Source organism: Zonotrichia leucophrys, chromosome 5, assembly GCF_028769735.1.
Source record: "Zonotrichia leucophrys gambelii isolate GWCS_2022_RI chromosome 5, RI_Zleu_2.0, whole genome shotgun sequence".
Lineage (NCBI taxonomy): Eukaryota > Metazoa > Chordata > Aves > Passeriformes > Passerellidae > Zonotrichia > Zonotrichia leucophrys.
The window spans coordinates 2,191,023-2,204,798 of record NC_088175.1 but is presented as its reverse complement, the minus strand read 5'-3'; the positions used below and the strand labels follow the sequence as shown (position 1 = coordinate 2,204,798).

The 13,776-nt window shown below is 45.5% G+C and overlaps 1 protein-coding gene across 1 annotated transcript in view; it reads right to left on the bottom strand.

The window, feature by feature from the left end:
• The window catches only part of MTHFD1 (methylenetetrahydrofolate dehydrogenase, cyclohydrolase and formyltetrahydrofolate synthetase 1), a 40,413-nt gene extending 27,749 nt beyond the window's left edge, over positions 1-12,664 (bottom strand). Inside the window, exons 1-7 of the mRNA XM_064714417.1 lie at positions 12,495-12,664; positions 4,346-4,430; positions 1,986-2,045; positions 1,254-1,307; positions 757-893; positions 537-637; positions 76-212 (exon numbers count right to left, since the gene is read on the bottom strand). Of these exons, the coding sequence (XP_064570487.1) occupies positions 76-212; positions 537-637; positions 757-893; positions 1,254-1,307; positions 1,986-2,045; positions 4,346-4,430; positions 12,495-12,535 (615 nt within the window). The 5' untranslated portion in view covers positions 12,536-12,664. The remainder of the gene's footprint in view (positions 1-75; positions 213-536; positions 638-756; positions 894-1,253; positions 1,308-1,985; positions 2,046-4,345; positions 4,431-12,494) is intronic.
• Positions 12,665-13,776: the final 1,112 nt, after the last annotated feature.

The window sequence follows — 13,776 nt, the reverse complement described above, 5'->3', positions numbered from 1 at the left end:
CCCAGACCTAAGGACTCACAGCAACAGCACGGTACATAGAGCAGAGTGGCCTGGGACACTGCAGGCTGCCCTTACCTCCTCAGCCAGGGTGGAGGTCTTGGAATGGCAGGTGGTGACTGTAGCGTTGTTCCAGAGCAGCAGGTCGTGCATGGGAGCCCCCACGATCTTACTGCGGCCGATCACCACGGCTCTCTTCCCTGCCACCTGGACACCTGCCCCACACAGCCACAGAGAGCAAAGAGAGGTCACTGTGCAGCCTGGGACACACTAACTCAAGCTAAACTGGAGTCTTGCTCAGTTTAACTCTGGCTCTGGTACTTCAGAATTCTGCTTTTCTTTGTTGTGTGTGGTAGGGAATTGCAGCTGGGAGGGAGGAAGGAAAGACCATTTTAACCTAGTTCTTCCACTATCTAGGGCAGCAGAGATGAAATGTGGTATCTCAGCAAAAGCTGTGAAGCAGAGCCTCACAATGTGTGTGATTTCTACACTTACTGAAGACTCCTGCACTCATGGATAATGTATGGAAGCCTCCTTACCTGTCTGCCTGATGAGTTCCATGCATCCCTTTGGCGTACACGGAATAAAGCAGTCTCCAAGGTCCCCTCTAGAGAGTTTCCCAGCATTGATGCTACTTAAGCTGTATTTTGAAAGAATAAAGGCCAAGTAAGATATCCAGCCTCACTGTTGAAGAGAAAATAAAGAAAAGAGGTTTCTTTCTGGAGTAGCTGTCATTCTCTAGGGGTGAAGCCAGCTTACCCATCCACATCCTTCTCAGGTGCAACAGCGTTGGTTATTTTTTCTGTGTTGATGGGATTATCTGAGTCAAGTGGCAGCTGCACTATAAAGCCATGAACAGCTGGGTCTGCATTCAAAGAGGCAATGCACTTGAGCACCTACAACAGCAAACACCAAAAAACTAATGGCTCATGAACTGAAATAGGACTGATGCAAAGGAAAAAACAATCTTATCTGGATTAAAATATACAAACTTTATGTTTAGCTTTTCCACCCAAAAGTATAAACCAATTACATTCTTTATAAAAAAAAAAAAGCTCCTAAAATCTCTAAATTTTACATTGTAATGTTTTAGTTTTCTTTAAAAAAAAAAACAAAAACACCTCACCAGGTTCCAAATCTTTTTTCATTAGTTAGTACCAAGGCAAGTAGTTCTTTTTTACACAATGACAGGGCAAAGATATCTTCAGCACAAAACTGAAGTTATGTATTTTTTCATCACTGGCTGTATTACTTACATCAGCTTCTGTTGCTGTGTTTGGCAATTTTATGTGATTGGCACTGATCCCAATCTGCAAATGAGAATAACAACAAATTATCTGATTTCTGAATTGGCATCCAATTGATCTGGCTAATCTCTCTATCCAGCTAAATCACAGCTGCATTCTGTCATATTTCCCAAGTCTATCTCCTGTTCACAAGGCTCCAAGTCCTATGATTTAGAAATACCATCAAAGAAAGCTTAGTGCTTTGCCTACTGACTCTGTCCTTTAACTGTCCTATTCACCTTTTGACATGAACAACATCAGCTTTGACAGCACACTGCCTTAAAATACCAGCAGAAATGCCAGGGAAAAATGCACTGATCTGTGTCCCTGCCCTGTTGTAGCATGTAATGTTCTACCTGTGACAAGCACAAAGCAACTGCAGGTACCTTGTTCTTATCTTCCCACAGGCAGGGAAGATAAGAACAAGGCCAAGGGTCAGGAAAGACACAGCACTTGAGACAAATGTAATCTGTGATGATCACACAAAAAGTGGCACCAAGGCACACTGCTGTGACCAGAGCACCCCCCTTGGCTCTCAGGTTACACACCTACACAATTCTTGTAACTGAGAATTCAGGCCAACACTGTTTTCCCCAATACTCGAAAAACTTAGACTAAACTATTGCCTTGCATCTGGTTTTTCATATTCAGATCTGACCTACTGTAGGAGGGTAAAAAGTAGTCCTAAAAGTCCAGGATTACCTCAGCAGCAGCCTTCAGCTTCATCTGAATGTAGAGGTTTGAATCATCCCGATTTCCAACCTAAGGATGAAAAGACAGTTGAATTACAGCACAGAATAGAGACCCAGACACAGGGATGGGCTTAACCCTCAGCTCCCTTGGATCCACATCAAGGAGACAGAGGCATTCCTGAATTACTGTAAAACACACTGATAGAGGATATGAACAGCTGGAGCTAACAGGAAAGTTCTTTCAAGAACAAGGCAGTTAAAGAGAAGTTGTCTGATCTCCTGCACAAACTATTTGCACCTGTTGAAAAACCTTAAAAACACAGTGATCCCCAAAGCAGAAAATACTGCCTGCCATCTGATCTGAGAAAGTTAAATCCTTAGCTAATTAACATCATCAGCAGGTGCTGATAACATTCAATTATCTGATTAAGGCTTTCAAAAACGTTGGGCCTCTTTGATATTTGGGAATCTTAATTTTATGTACGTGTGTGCTTTGATGGAGACATTTCTTCCCCTGCAGTTTTGAACCTTGGGAATTTTCCTGCCAAACAAAAACCAAAACAAGGACAAAGTGGTGCACAAAGAAAAAGCAGCAAGTGGAACAAATGCCTGCAGTTTTTGGCAGTACTGAGTGCTCACAGTACAACTGCATTTCAGGAGACCACTTGCATCATCCAGTGTGTTTTGTTAAAGGTAATATTCCTTCTAACCTTAAGAAAATAGGGGTCAAATAAGGAAAAGCTGATAAGCAAGCTCTTGAAATTCTGTTCCCTGGTACTCAGGAGCCATCCCTGGGTCTCACATAGACTACAAGCTGCAGGAGTGACCTGATCACCCAGAACACATTGGTTCTTCCTCCTAGGTACAGATAAAGGGGCTGTCTCCCTGTAAAGTCTGCAGGATTTAGGAAAAGGTTTGCTTCATACAGGGAAGAGAAGCAGGAGATGTCAGCAAATATATGTTTTGTGAATAAGGAATTACTGACTATAGGACAAAAAAAAATAAAGATTAACTGACTTATTCTTTGAGCTCAGAGGACACCAGATGCCTCCCAAGAACAGAGCACATAATGTATGGTGTGCTACAAATAAGAAACAGCTCATTGTCCTCACTTCACTGAAAAACAGAGAGCTGCAAATATCAATAGTAGGAGATGAACTCCAAGCCCAGATTATTTGACAGCTTACAAAAGTGTCAGATAGCCAAAGAGCAAAAGGTTGTAAAGGACTCTGAGACAATCCAGGACTGAATACAAGGCCCACCAGGAAAACAACCCAGTAGGGCCACAAGACAGCAATTATTCAACACATTTTATGAGGCCAACAGTTCAGCAGCTTTCATCAAAGCACTACGAAATTTTTAGACCCTCCTTCCTTCCTTCTAAGCATCTGCAGACAAAGCTTCTGTAGAGACAATCTGCTTAAAGCTAATGGAAAGGAAAACCAGAAAAAAAACCCAAAACAAAACACAAGCACAAATTTGTTCCTGGCATCAAAGAGGAGCATGGCCTTCGTGTGCTATGGTGGTATTAGCACTGGAATCTACAGACAGGCACCAAAGGCCCTGCAGGGGCTCAAAATACTGAAAAAGGACAAAAGTCACTGCTCTAAGCAGCCACTTCCATTCCCTCTAGCTTTTGTGGACACACAGATCCTTCCTGTAGCATGACACTTGCTACTGCTGGTCACCTTCTGACCTAAGCACAGTTTCCATTTTTTTATAGCTGCAAAGGAAGAAAATGATGCCAAACACAGGTCAAACCCCTGTACCTGTTATGTGCTTTTACCTCTGCAAGCCTTTCTGGTAGACTCTAACACTTGCTCACTTCTGAGGGACATTCAGTTCAGCAAAAGAATGTTGTTCCATCCCTTGTACTCAAAGTCATCCTGGCCAAAGTAGTTTTAGTTTTGAGTTCCCTCCCCTCTCTACCCCTCTTTTCTCTCCATGTTTTGACATAACAGCAGACCAGATGACTTAATAAACATCCCATTTGGAGGATTTCTGGTGCAAACACATCTCTGAAAGCTGCCAAACCTCAGGGCTCACTCAAGTGCAGAGATTTCAAATGGAGTTTACAAGCACCGCTTGCTCTTAACAGGCAAACAGCTTGATTTTCACCTTTACACAAACACAACACTCCAACAGAGAACAGGGTCTGAAGAAAGAAATAAAACAACTTAAAAACCCAAAAATGTTGCTGGGCTCTGATACTTAGCAAAAAGACATAGCAGGACTGTGGCACCATCTCACAGAGAACACTGTTCCTAATAAAATGCTACCAACTTCAAGGCAGCCTTGATGAAGCTCATCAGCCCTCACCACTGCAAAGAAACTCATATTTTCTGTAGTTGGCATGAAAGAAAACAATACCTGTAAAATGGCAAGTCCGGGTCTGAAGCCTGGAAATTTCTGAGTCATCTCCATCACTTGCTGCTTTAGTCTCTCTCTCACTTGTCTGAAAAGGGGAAGAAATGAACAGAAATACAAGGTAGAAGTTAATCACAGGGGTGAATTCTGATACAGTGATGGAGTTGTTCTGATACAGTCAGGAGTTGTAAAAGTGACAGATGGGCAGACTGGCAAACATGCACTTATGCCTTGAGTACACAGCTCCCAGCAATCTCCAAATAAAACTGATGTCAAAAAAAAATCACTGAGACACTCTGGAACCAGGTTCATTCAGATTTATTTAAATAACTTTATTTCTTTGAAGTCTACATTGGGCTTCTTCACGCTGTCAGAGGATACAAGGGTAAAAAAAAGGTTCAAAATTTGGCATGGAAACTCTTGGGATTTCAAACTCCTTTCTCAAAAGGAAATCCTCTTTTCACCCTATGCTGTACTAAAATTACCTGAATCCCAGAGGCACCAGTTGTCACTGTCACACAAACTGTCCTGTTAAGGGATTATGAATGTACAATGGTAAAATTCTGGGGAATAACTAAACAAGCAGGAAGGTATCCAAAGATATAGCAGGGAGGAGAATGGGAGGTGGACAGGAGTGAGGAAAAGCCATCAAACCCTGGTTCACAGCTCAGGCCAACTCTTCAGTAAAGGCAGGTTTAAGGATTCAGCTGTAAAAAACCACAACTTTGAAACTGAGCACTGATTGGTTGTTCTAGCTCAGATGTGAACTCACACCCAGTTTACCATGGAACATTTTAATAACAAGTACCCGGCACTGAATTAGCCACAGACAGCTCAAAAGTCACTGTTATCACCTCTCCCCAGCCTTGCACTCCCTTCCAATTTCTCAACCACCCTCTGGCCCCACAGGCACAATCTTTCACCAGGGAAGGGGAGGCCCAACTGCTCCATCTCCTCACCAGAGGCAGTCAGGATTCTGAAAGAACTAACCAGTTCTGTCCCTCTCACGGGCACTGGAAGGAGCCTGAGGCACTGCACTGCAAATGTGAGAGACACTCAGAAGCAAAAGCCAGGTAAGCAAAACCTCACAGGACATGACAGGTCTGTCCATGTGAACTCCATCCTGCGTCCCATCCCCATTCTCAGAGATGAGAAGGTGCCACCACCACACTGAGCAAATCCACCCTGCACCAAACAGCCTTTTGTGTAAAACTCAGGTCTCCTTGTGCTCATTTAGCCTCACATCAGTATCATCAAATCTGCTACTGCCCAAGTGGGACCAGACTTCCCAGACTGGAGCAGGTGCTGTTGGTGGCAGTTCATGAAAAATGTGAATGGCAAGGGTACAGGGACAGGGGACACAGCTGATGCCAGCTGGGAGCCTGTGATTCCTGCATAGAGGAAAACAAACAGCCAGTGAGGCAACTCTACCCTGCAACTGTGAGCTCCAAATTAGAGCTGCCAGAGGCAGGAGACAGGGAAATGGCAGCAGCACACAGCTCCTCAGCCCAGCAGCCTGATCCCAGGGGACAGCACAGCTGGCCCAGCTAGAAGCAGCCCTAAGGCTGTTTGAAGCCTCATCTCAGAGGGAGTCACAGCCTCCAGCTACATCCCAAATCATGCCTCTCTCCTGCTGCATCCTGAATCACATGCTCAGAGCTCTGCTGCACCTGAGGAGTGGGTTCAGAGTATTTAGAGGTACCTGCATCTGGCCAAGTGGTTCAAAGTCTCAGTGGAAGTGACTGTTCTCAGCCTTATTTAAGAAACCAGATCTGAGCCTTTCTTTGGCTGTCACCTCAGTAGAACACTTGACATCAGGACCAGCTGATGAGTTCAGAAAGTCTCATAGCAAACCTTAGCCCAGTGTCACAGATATTTTTTGTGAAAAATCTTTTCTTAAGATTTTTCCTTGTGAGAAGCTGCAGTTTCAGCAACAAATGTAAACAATGGTTATCTGCTGCTGTAGAATGCAACAAGCAGATCTGTGATTAGTCTCCTGTAGATGTTTAAATTTACTGACTAGTCATGGCAGAGGGGGCTCTTGCTCTCAGTCTGAGCCAGCTGCCTTTGTTATTCATTCTTTTCTATTCTTAGCTTAGCTAACCTTCTGAGAACCTTTCTTTCTATTCTTTTTAGTATAGTTATAATGTAATATATATATAATAAAATAATAAATCATGCTTTCTGATCATAGAATCAACATTCTCATCTGTCTTCACCTGAAAACCCTTGTGACCAGTCACAGCCCAGCAATTCTTTCTGCTTAAGTGACAAAAATTCATCTGCTGGGCAGCAAAATCCCCAAGTGCCTCTCCTTACACTGCAGCTGTAAGCCCCTAGGGAGGCACCTGAGCTGGCTCATGAGCAGCCTCTAACAACACAACAATCTCAAGGAGCATCAGAAACTCCCTGCACATGGCCAGTGAGTGAGGGAACTACATCTAAGATCTCTGCTGTTCCAGTAAGTTCCAGCACTGGTCTGTGGCCAGCAAACAATAAGAAATGCAAACAAACATGAAATATCAGAAAGGGCCCCAGGTTTAGGTATTACTTTTATTGCAGTCCTCTCAGCTGAAGAGAAACGAGCCCACCCAGCTTCCTCTGTGCAGCAGGGCTGTGGTGTGCCTTCACCCCCAGCAGCCACAACTGCTCACACAGGGCATTGCTGTCACCCTCTGTAATTAGGTGCCAGGTCACCTCCCCTTCAGCTCCCGAAGAAAGGCAGCACACACAAACACACAAACGTGCTGCTGTCAGTGGGATTTTCTTTAGGAGCCTTGAATGAAGAAATCGCTTGTCAGACAGCCACCTAGCGTTGGGTACCATGCTCTCCAGTGCTCACAAACACCACATGGGCAAAGGTTTAAGAGAAAATTCAAGAAAAAAAGAAGAAATCATTGTTTTTCCCCAAAGCCATAAAAATAATCTTTGCAAATCAGCAGCTATTTAGTTATACAGTCTACAAAATTCTGTTGTGGACCTCAGGCCTTCCCAAAGATAAAAGTTCATATTGATAAATCAACTAGCTGTATGAAGGTGCTTTTAAGTCTTCAAACAGAAAATTTGCAATTCTGTGTGTCTGCTTCCCCAAAAGCCTTCTCTCTGACCCTAAGCCCAGCGTGCCCTTCCACAAACAAATGCATGCAGCAAACAAAAGTCCAGGGTCCACACAGGTTAAGGACAGCACATGGTTCTAAGCATACAATGCAACAGCCAGCTCCAAAGATTAAAGAACTTGTTAGCATTTCTGTCTGTGGGCTGCAACAGTGAGCTGAATTTAAATTTATTAAGTGAATTTCCCAGAAATTCAGACAAAGGACAAACTACACTCCTTTAGCTCTGCTGGAAATGGAGAGAACATGGTTCCCATGTTAGCAGAACCTCACACCCTCCTGTGGGATTATGGACTCAGTGCTCAGCTGGTGAGGACACAGCACCACACTGAAGATGACACCAGGTGTGTTTCTGACACTTCTGTGAGTATCAGGGTCCAGAGTCTGTGTAAAGAGTGCCAAACACAGGACCTGGCAAACACCTCCTCAGAGACACTGATGCTCCAGAAGAAGCCTGTCCCCAAAGGGGAGGGTCTGGCTCTACTGCCTGGATCACAGATTTCCCAAGGGTTTTGTAACCATGCAGCAGAAATGCTCCTGCTGCAGCCCTGCAGAGACAGCTGCAGGAGGCTGATGGTCCTCCCCAGGTCCTGCTCCATCCTGGCCAGAGCTGTTGTCCCTGCAGCCATTCCTCCCTACAGCCACCAGCACTGCCACTGCTCACCTCCTGCTGCTCCCATGACCAACACCATAATGTGGAAAAACAAACTTTCCAATCTCCAAACCACCATGGCACCACGTCCAAGGTCAGGACAACTGCATTGTCTTAAAATGCTGTGAGGGAACTGCAGAGAAGAATGTCACAGAACATTCCACTGCACCCAAAGGAGGCACAGAGGAGTCTCTCCTCAGGGAAGTCACAGGTTGGCTCAATGGGTGGCACTGGGATAGGAAATACCTTGGGAAAGACCATCTGAACACTGCTGGCAATTCAACAGCTGGCTCCAGCTGCAGGAAGACATCATTTAGAGCTGGAATGAGTTCACATCTCCCACCCTCTTGTCTCATGCTCCTGGCACACTGTCATTACCTCCTAGGAAAAAAAGCCTGCTACTTTCTACCACTTCCATACTCACAAGGTTTTGGTTGTGCCAGCACAAATACATGCATGAGCTCTCTTCAGACCAGATAAACACACAAAGACATTTCTGCTTTTTAGATGCTCTTTCATCATGTCCAAGCTGGGTCTGAGACACAGCAATTGAGGCACTTTGCAAATGTGGATGACTGACAACAGCACAACAGAGTTTAACACAAAGCTGAGTCCTTAGAACTTGGAAAAGTTTGCCCCAAACATGAGTTATGGTACCACATTCCCACGCTGCAACATGCTTGCAGGCCTGCTTCCCAAAATGGGTACTGCATATAATACCCTGCTATCAGGTGATTTAATCAGAGGAAAACACAATAGCAACAGGTAAGGACTCAATCCACCTTTGGACTGAGTGGCTGCCAGCACTCCAGACAATATTCTAGGCCCTATCTACAAAGGTTTGCGTTGTGATGAAATGATATTGAGAATTTACTCATTCCACAAAGGGGGCACAGCAGTCCCCAGATGTTCTTTGCCTTCCCTGTAAGCTGGTGCTGATGTGCACAGATCACAGATCTGTGGCCCTGCTGCTCACCAGACAATGTTTTCTACTCTCTTATCAACTCTTTAGAGCAGGGTTCAATTTTTTTAAACTGAGTCTGCACAGCACTGAACACAAGGGGTAGTTGCTTGTATTTGGGGCCACCAATAGCACTGGCAGCTCACTTTAACTCAGCCCATCCACAGTGTGGGACCCTTCAGTGCAAGCCTGAAACATTGTGGGCAGGATCTGGTAAAAAAAAGCTCAGAAATCAGGGAATTTTTTCCATTTCAGACTAGATTTACTTGGAGTTACAATAGGAACTCTGGGGGGAGAAAAAAAAAGGCCCAGACTGAAAAGGCTGAGGAGTTGTTGCCCCCAGCTGTAAGTTCAGCCTGATCACCACTTTATAGAGCACTCTAAAGCCAAAGCACTACCTGGCCCACCCCTAGGAGCTGTGAGAGGGGCCAAATCTTCTCTGCCATCACAACTCATCAGCCATTCTTCCAGAGCAGAAATCTTGCTCCACTCCTGCTCCTACCAACCAATTTGGGCCAAGCCAGAGTTTTCCAAACCTGGGTTCTTTCAGATGGTAAAGCCTGAACTCACTGCAGGGCACAAACTGTAAAGAACAGCAACTACCATGTTTTGCTCTGATTATCTCTTTAAACAAAGAAACAGAGATTGTTTTTTCTTCTGGGAATACCAGCAATAAAAGGTGTAGAATACTGTATTTTTATTACCTTCAACCCACCATATCCGGCACACTTAAAGCACTGCTTTTCCTCCTCCCATCAGTCATTTGTTTACTGTGCTGTTATACAATAACTCATCTTTTGTAATTCATTTGCCAATGAAGCAAATTTAACTTGTAGCAAGATCTGAGGCAGAATTACTAAACAGCCACTCAGAGAAGTAGAGGAAATCCATCCTGAGGTAACCAGCCAACTCAGATTGATGCAGAACCCACCCAATATTTAATATATTTCACAGACTGTGCAAGCTTCTTGTTTGTACTGACAGAAGCAGACTAGATGCATTTTGATGTTGATGCATTAATATCAACACCAAAATCCTACAGAGAAAACAATGCCTGCTGCGTTCCCCTTCCCATGCCCAGCCTAAACACATTTTTCATCCTCACAGGATATACTCAAAGCCATTGAAATTGTCAATTTTCCTTTGTACCTCTTCTGAGCCTTCCAAAGGTGAACTAGCTTTATCACTTCATTAAGTTTTCCTTATTTATAGAGGCAAGGAAACTCTCTCAAAGTCCTTATTCTCTTTCCATGTTTCACAAGAATAAGAATGCCAGTATCCACCTGATTTTCATTTAAATAGCTGGTATGATTGTGAATTAGGCATTTTTACATCTATTTTGAGGAAGGGGTGCTTGGTGGCTGGAGGAGAAAGTTCACAATACTTATGAGCTTTGATTTAAAACACACACAGTAGCCCAGCTTTACATAGCTGAACGTTACTTGTTTGATTCAACTCATATGTCAATATTTGACTGACTTACAAATAAACATTTTTCTTGATTAAAGGGTAAAGTAACAAAACCCACCCCCTACAAGACAGTAACTGAAAACGTTCTGCAGCTGATGCAAAGTCAGGGCATTCCCTTTCTACAACACACAGTTCAGCTGAAAATTCCTAGAAAAACCACATGCCTATCACTTCTGCTGCTGCCAGACTGTTGGCCTGGAGGTGAACTCTGAACAGGGAGAATCCCTTGGACCAGCACTTCTCCAGGGGTCTGGAGGAAAGGCACAGCTGTCTCCAGGCTGGACAGCCCAATCCCTCATGACTCCTTCAAGAACTCCACCAGAAAAAGGCAGAACCACCCAAGGCCCACAGGGAGCAGGTGATGCTTTTGCTATATTGAACACAAACACAGCACAAATAAAGGAACTGAAGGACAGCTGAGCAACTGCAATTATTTTTTTATTTTGTGGTGTCTTCAGGTCAAGATTTGATGACTCTGGAAGAAAACTTCAGCCAAACACCTTAAGAGATGTGCTGGAAGTTAATCAAACCTTCCTCCTGCATGTGCCTATTAAAAGCTCATGCCTCTTCCTGGGTATTTATTTGCACATCATGAATGTCTTCTGAGAACAGTTTATAGCTGCTACTATAGTACAGAAAACAAACAGAAATAAAAGATTTCACCCCTATATCTTTAAAATTAAGTAATGCAACATGCCATGCCAAGGAATCTAGAAGTTTTAATGTGAATTATCATTGTACCCCAAATAGCATCTTTCCAGGACCAACTGCACTTCAGAGTGACTTTTTATGACAGGAAAGAAACCTACAAATCATCAGCTACCCACCAGCAGCAAGCACAGGCGTTACAGAGTGTGCTGGCCCCAACACTGCCAAAAGCATCAGGTGGAACGAAGCTTATAAGACTGAGAGACTGCAAAACACAGGTGATACTGGCTCCAAAAATACCAGGTAAAAAACATGCAAGCAGCCTTTCCTCATTCAACCATTCAAATTCAAGGCACATTAGGCCTACTTTTCAGTACTGCTCCACTGTTGGTTAGATGTAGCTGTGTCAGACACAGCAATACCTAAAAGGAGGACTAACTGCTTTGCTGAGATTACTTTATACCTTTTCAAATGTAACCTTTCTACTCGAATTCCCTGATTATATCCACAGGAGATACCCAATGAACCTGCCTAACCAAACTCTGTTTCCACAGGATATAACAGAACCACTATAATGCATTTCCCCCGGGATTAGGGAAATTTATTTGTCTTTCTTACTAGATGTGTATGTTGAGAGGCAGCAGGAAAAACAAGCAGAGGTTATTTTTTTTAAAAGACACAATGCAGGCTCACTTATACCCAGGGCTTACCAGCTAAGTAAATCCTGAAAAGTACAAGAACACTTTTTCTTTCAAAGTTTCCCAAACCTTTTATATAGCTTTGACAGGACACCTGTGACCGTTCAGCTATGTGTTGAATGGTCAACATGTGAATTAACTTATTTTCCTTTAAAGAGGAACAGTCAATGCTTGTAGATTATGAAAACCTAAAGCACATGTTCCCCACTCCTGCTGATAAAGCATCCCACCAGCCCAGCCTGCAGGCACAGAAGCCGCAGGTCAGCCCGTGCCTTCACACCTGCCTGGGCTCTCATCTCATCCTTGCTGAGCAGCACCAGGTGCGTTCTGGGGCACTTTGTTCTCTCCTTGAAACCTTTAACACGTACTTCGTCCACTAACTCCCAGTTTACAGCCAGGAAGAAGCGAGCTTTGGCTGCAAGCTAGAGAAAAAGCTGTAGGGTGCTTCCAAACCTGCTTCGTCCACAGAGCCAAAGCCCCCACAGTCCCATCCCTCTGCCAGCACTCCGGGGGCTGCCGGGGCACACTGAAGGACAGGAGCCCCGCGGCTCCCGGGCGAGGGAAGCCGGCCAAGCTGCGGGCAGGGCGGGCGAGCGGCCCCGCTACGTACCCGGAGACAATCTTGCCGCTGAGGATCTCGGCGGGGGCCATGGCGAGGGCCGGAGGGCGGGCGAGCAGCGGGCCTGCAGAGGTGAGCGCGGCGGGGCTCCGGGGCGCTCTGCGGGACACGCTCTCCCCGCCGCCGCCTCACTCCCGCCCCACGTGGCCCGAACTTCCCGCGGCCCCGACCCCGGCCCCGCCGCGCAAGCGCTGCCCCCGTCCCGCCCTCCGCGGCTCCCTCAGCGAGGGCGGCGGGACCGGGGCCGCTCCATGTCCCGCCCCTCCACTGCTCCCTCAGTGCGGGCGGCGGGGCAGCTCCATGTCCCGCCCGCGGCTCGGCTGCAGTACAGGGGAGCGGGGCCGAGCTCTGTGCTGAAATGGCCGCCAAAGCGGCCTCCAGAACGGCTCTGAGGCAGCGCTCCCGGGCGTGCCCGGCCCTGCTCCGCGGAGAGCGGGAGGGAGAGCGCAGCCCCGAAGGGAGCTGAACGTTTCAGCTGAGCTGGGCTGTGCGCAGAGATTAAATACGGAAATCCCACATCGGTGTCAGAATAATCTGTGATTCTTGTACTCTTGTGGTTCTTGTAACAGGTCATGCCAAGAGAAGTTAAGAGTAGAATTATAGAATCACAGAGTGGTTTGGGTTGGAAGGGACTTAAAAGATCTTCTAGTTTCACTCCAAAGCCAGGGGCACCTTCCACCAGATCTGCCCAACCTGGCCGTGAACACTGCCAGGGATGAGGCGGCCACATCTGGGCAACCTGTGCCACGGCCTCACCACCCTCACAGTAAAGGATTTCTTCCCAAATATCGAAATCTTCCCACTTTTTGGTTTGAAGCCATCCCCCCTTGTTCTATTGCTACATGCCCTTGTAAAGCATCCCTCATTTGTATATAAAAAAAAAAGTAATTTTAGTTTTCAGGATTTCAACACATCTGTCCAACGCAGAGTTGCCAAACCAGTGGCTGACCAGAAGGAGGGCAATGAAAAGGAGGTTGGGACTGTGGTTTAGGTTGGGCCTAAATTCATAAAAGTTTTCAAGACTGAGAAACAGGTTCCTAACAGTGGCTTCTAAGGGATGTATTTGCACTAAATAATCCCATTAGAACTGGTGAAGGTGGTATTTTCCCATGAGATCCATGCAGTTGTCCACATGCACTGTTATTTGCATGACCAATGTTTTTCCTTACTCTGCAGACCAGTGCACACATTTTAGGACCTTTCTCAGAGAATTGTCAGTGGTTTTCTCACACATCTGGCAAATGAGTGATTAGCATCCAGCCAGAGCTAGGGA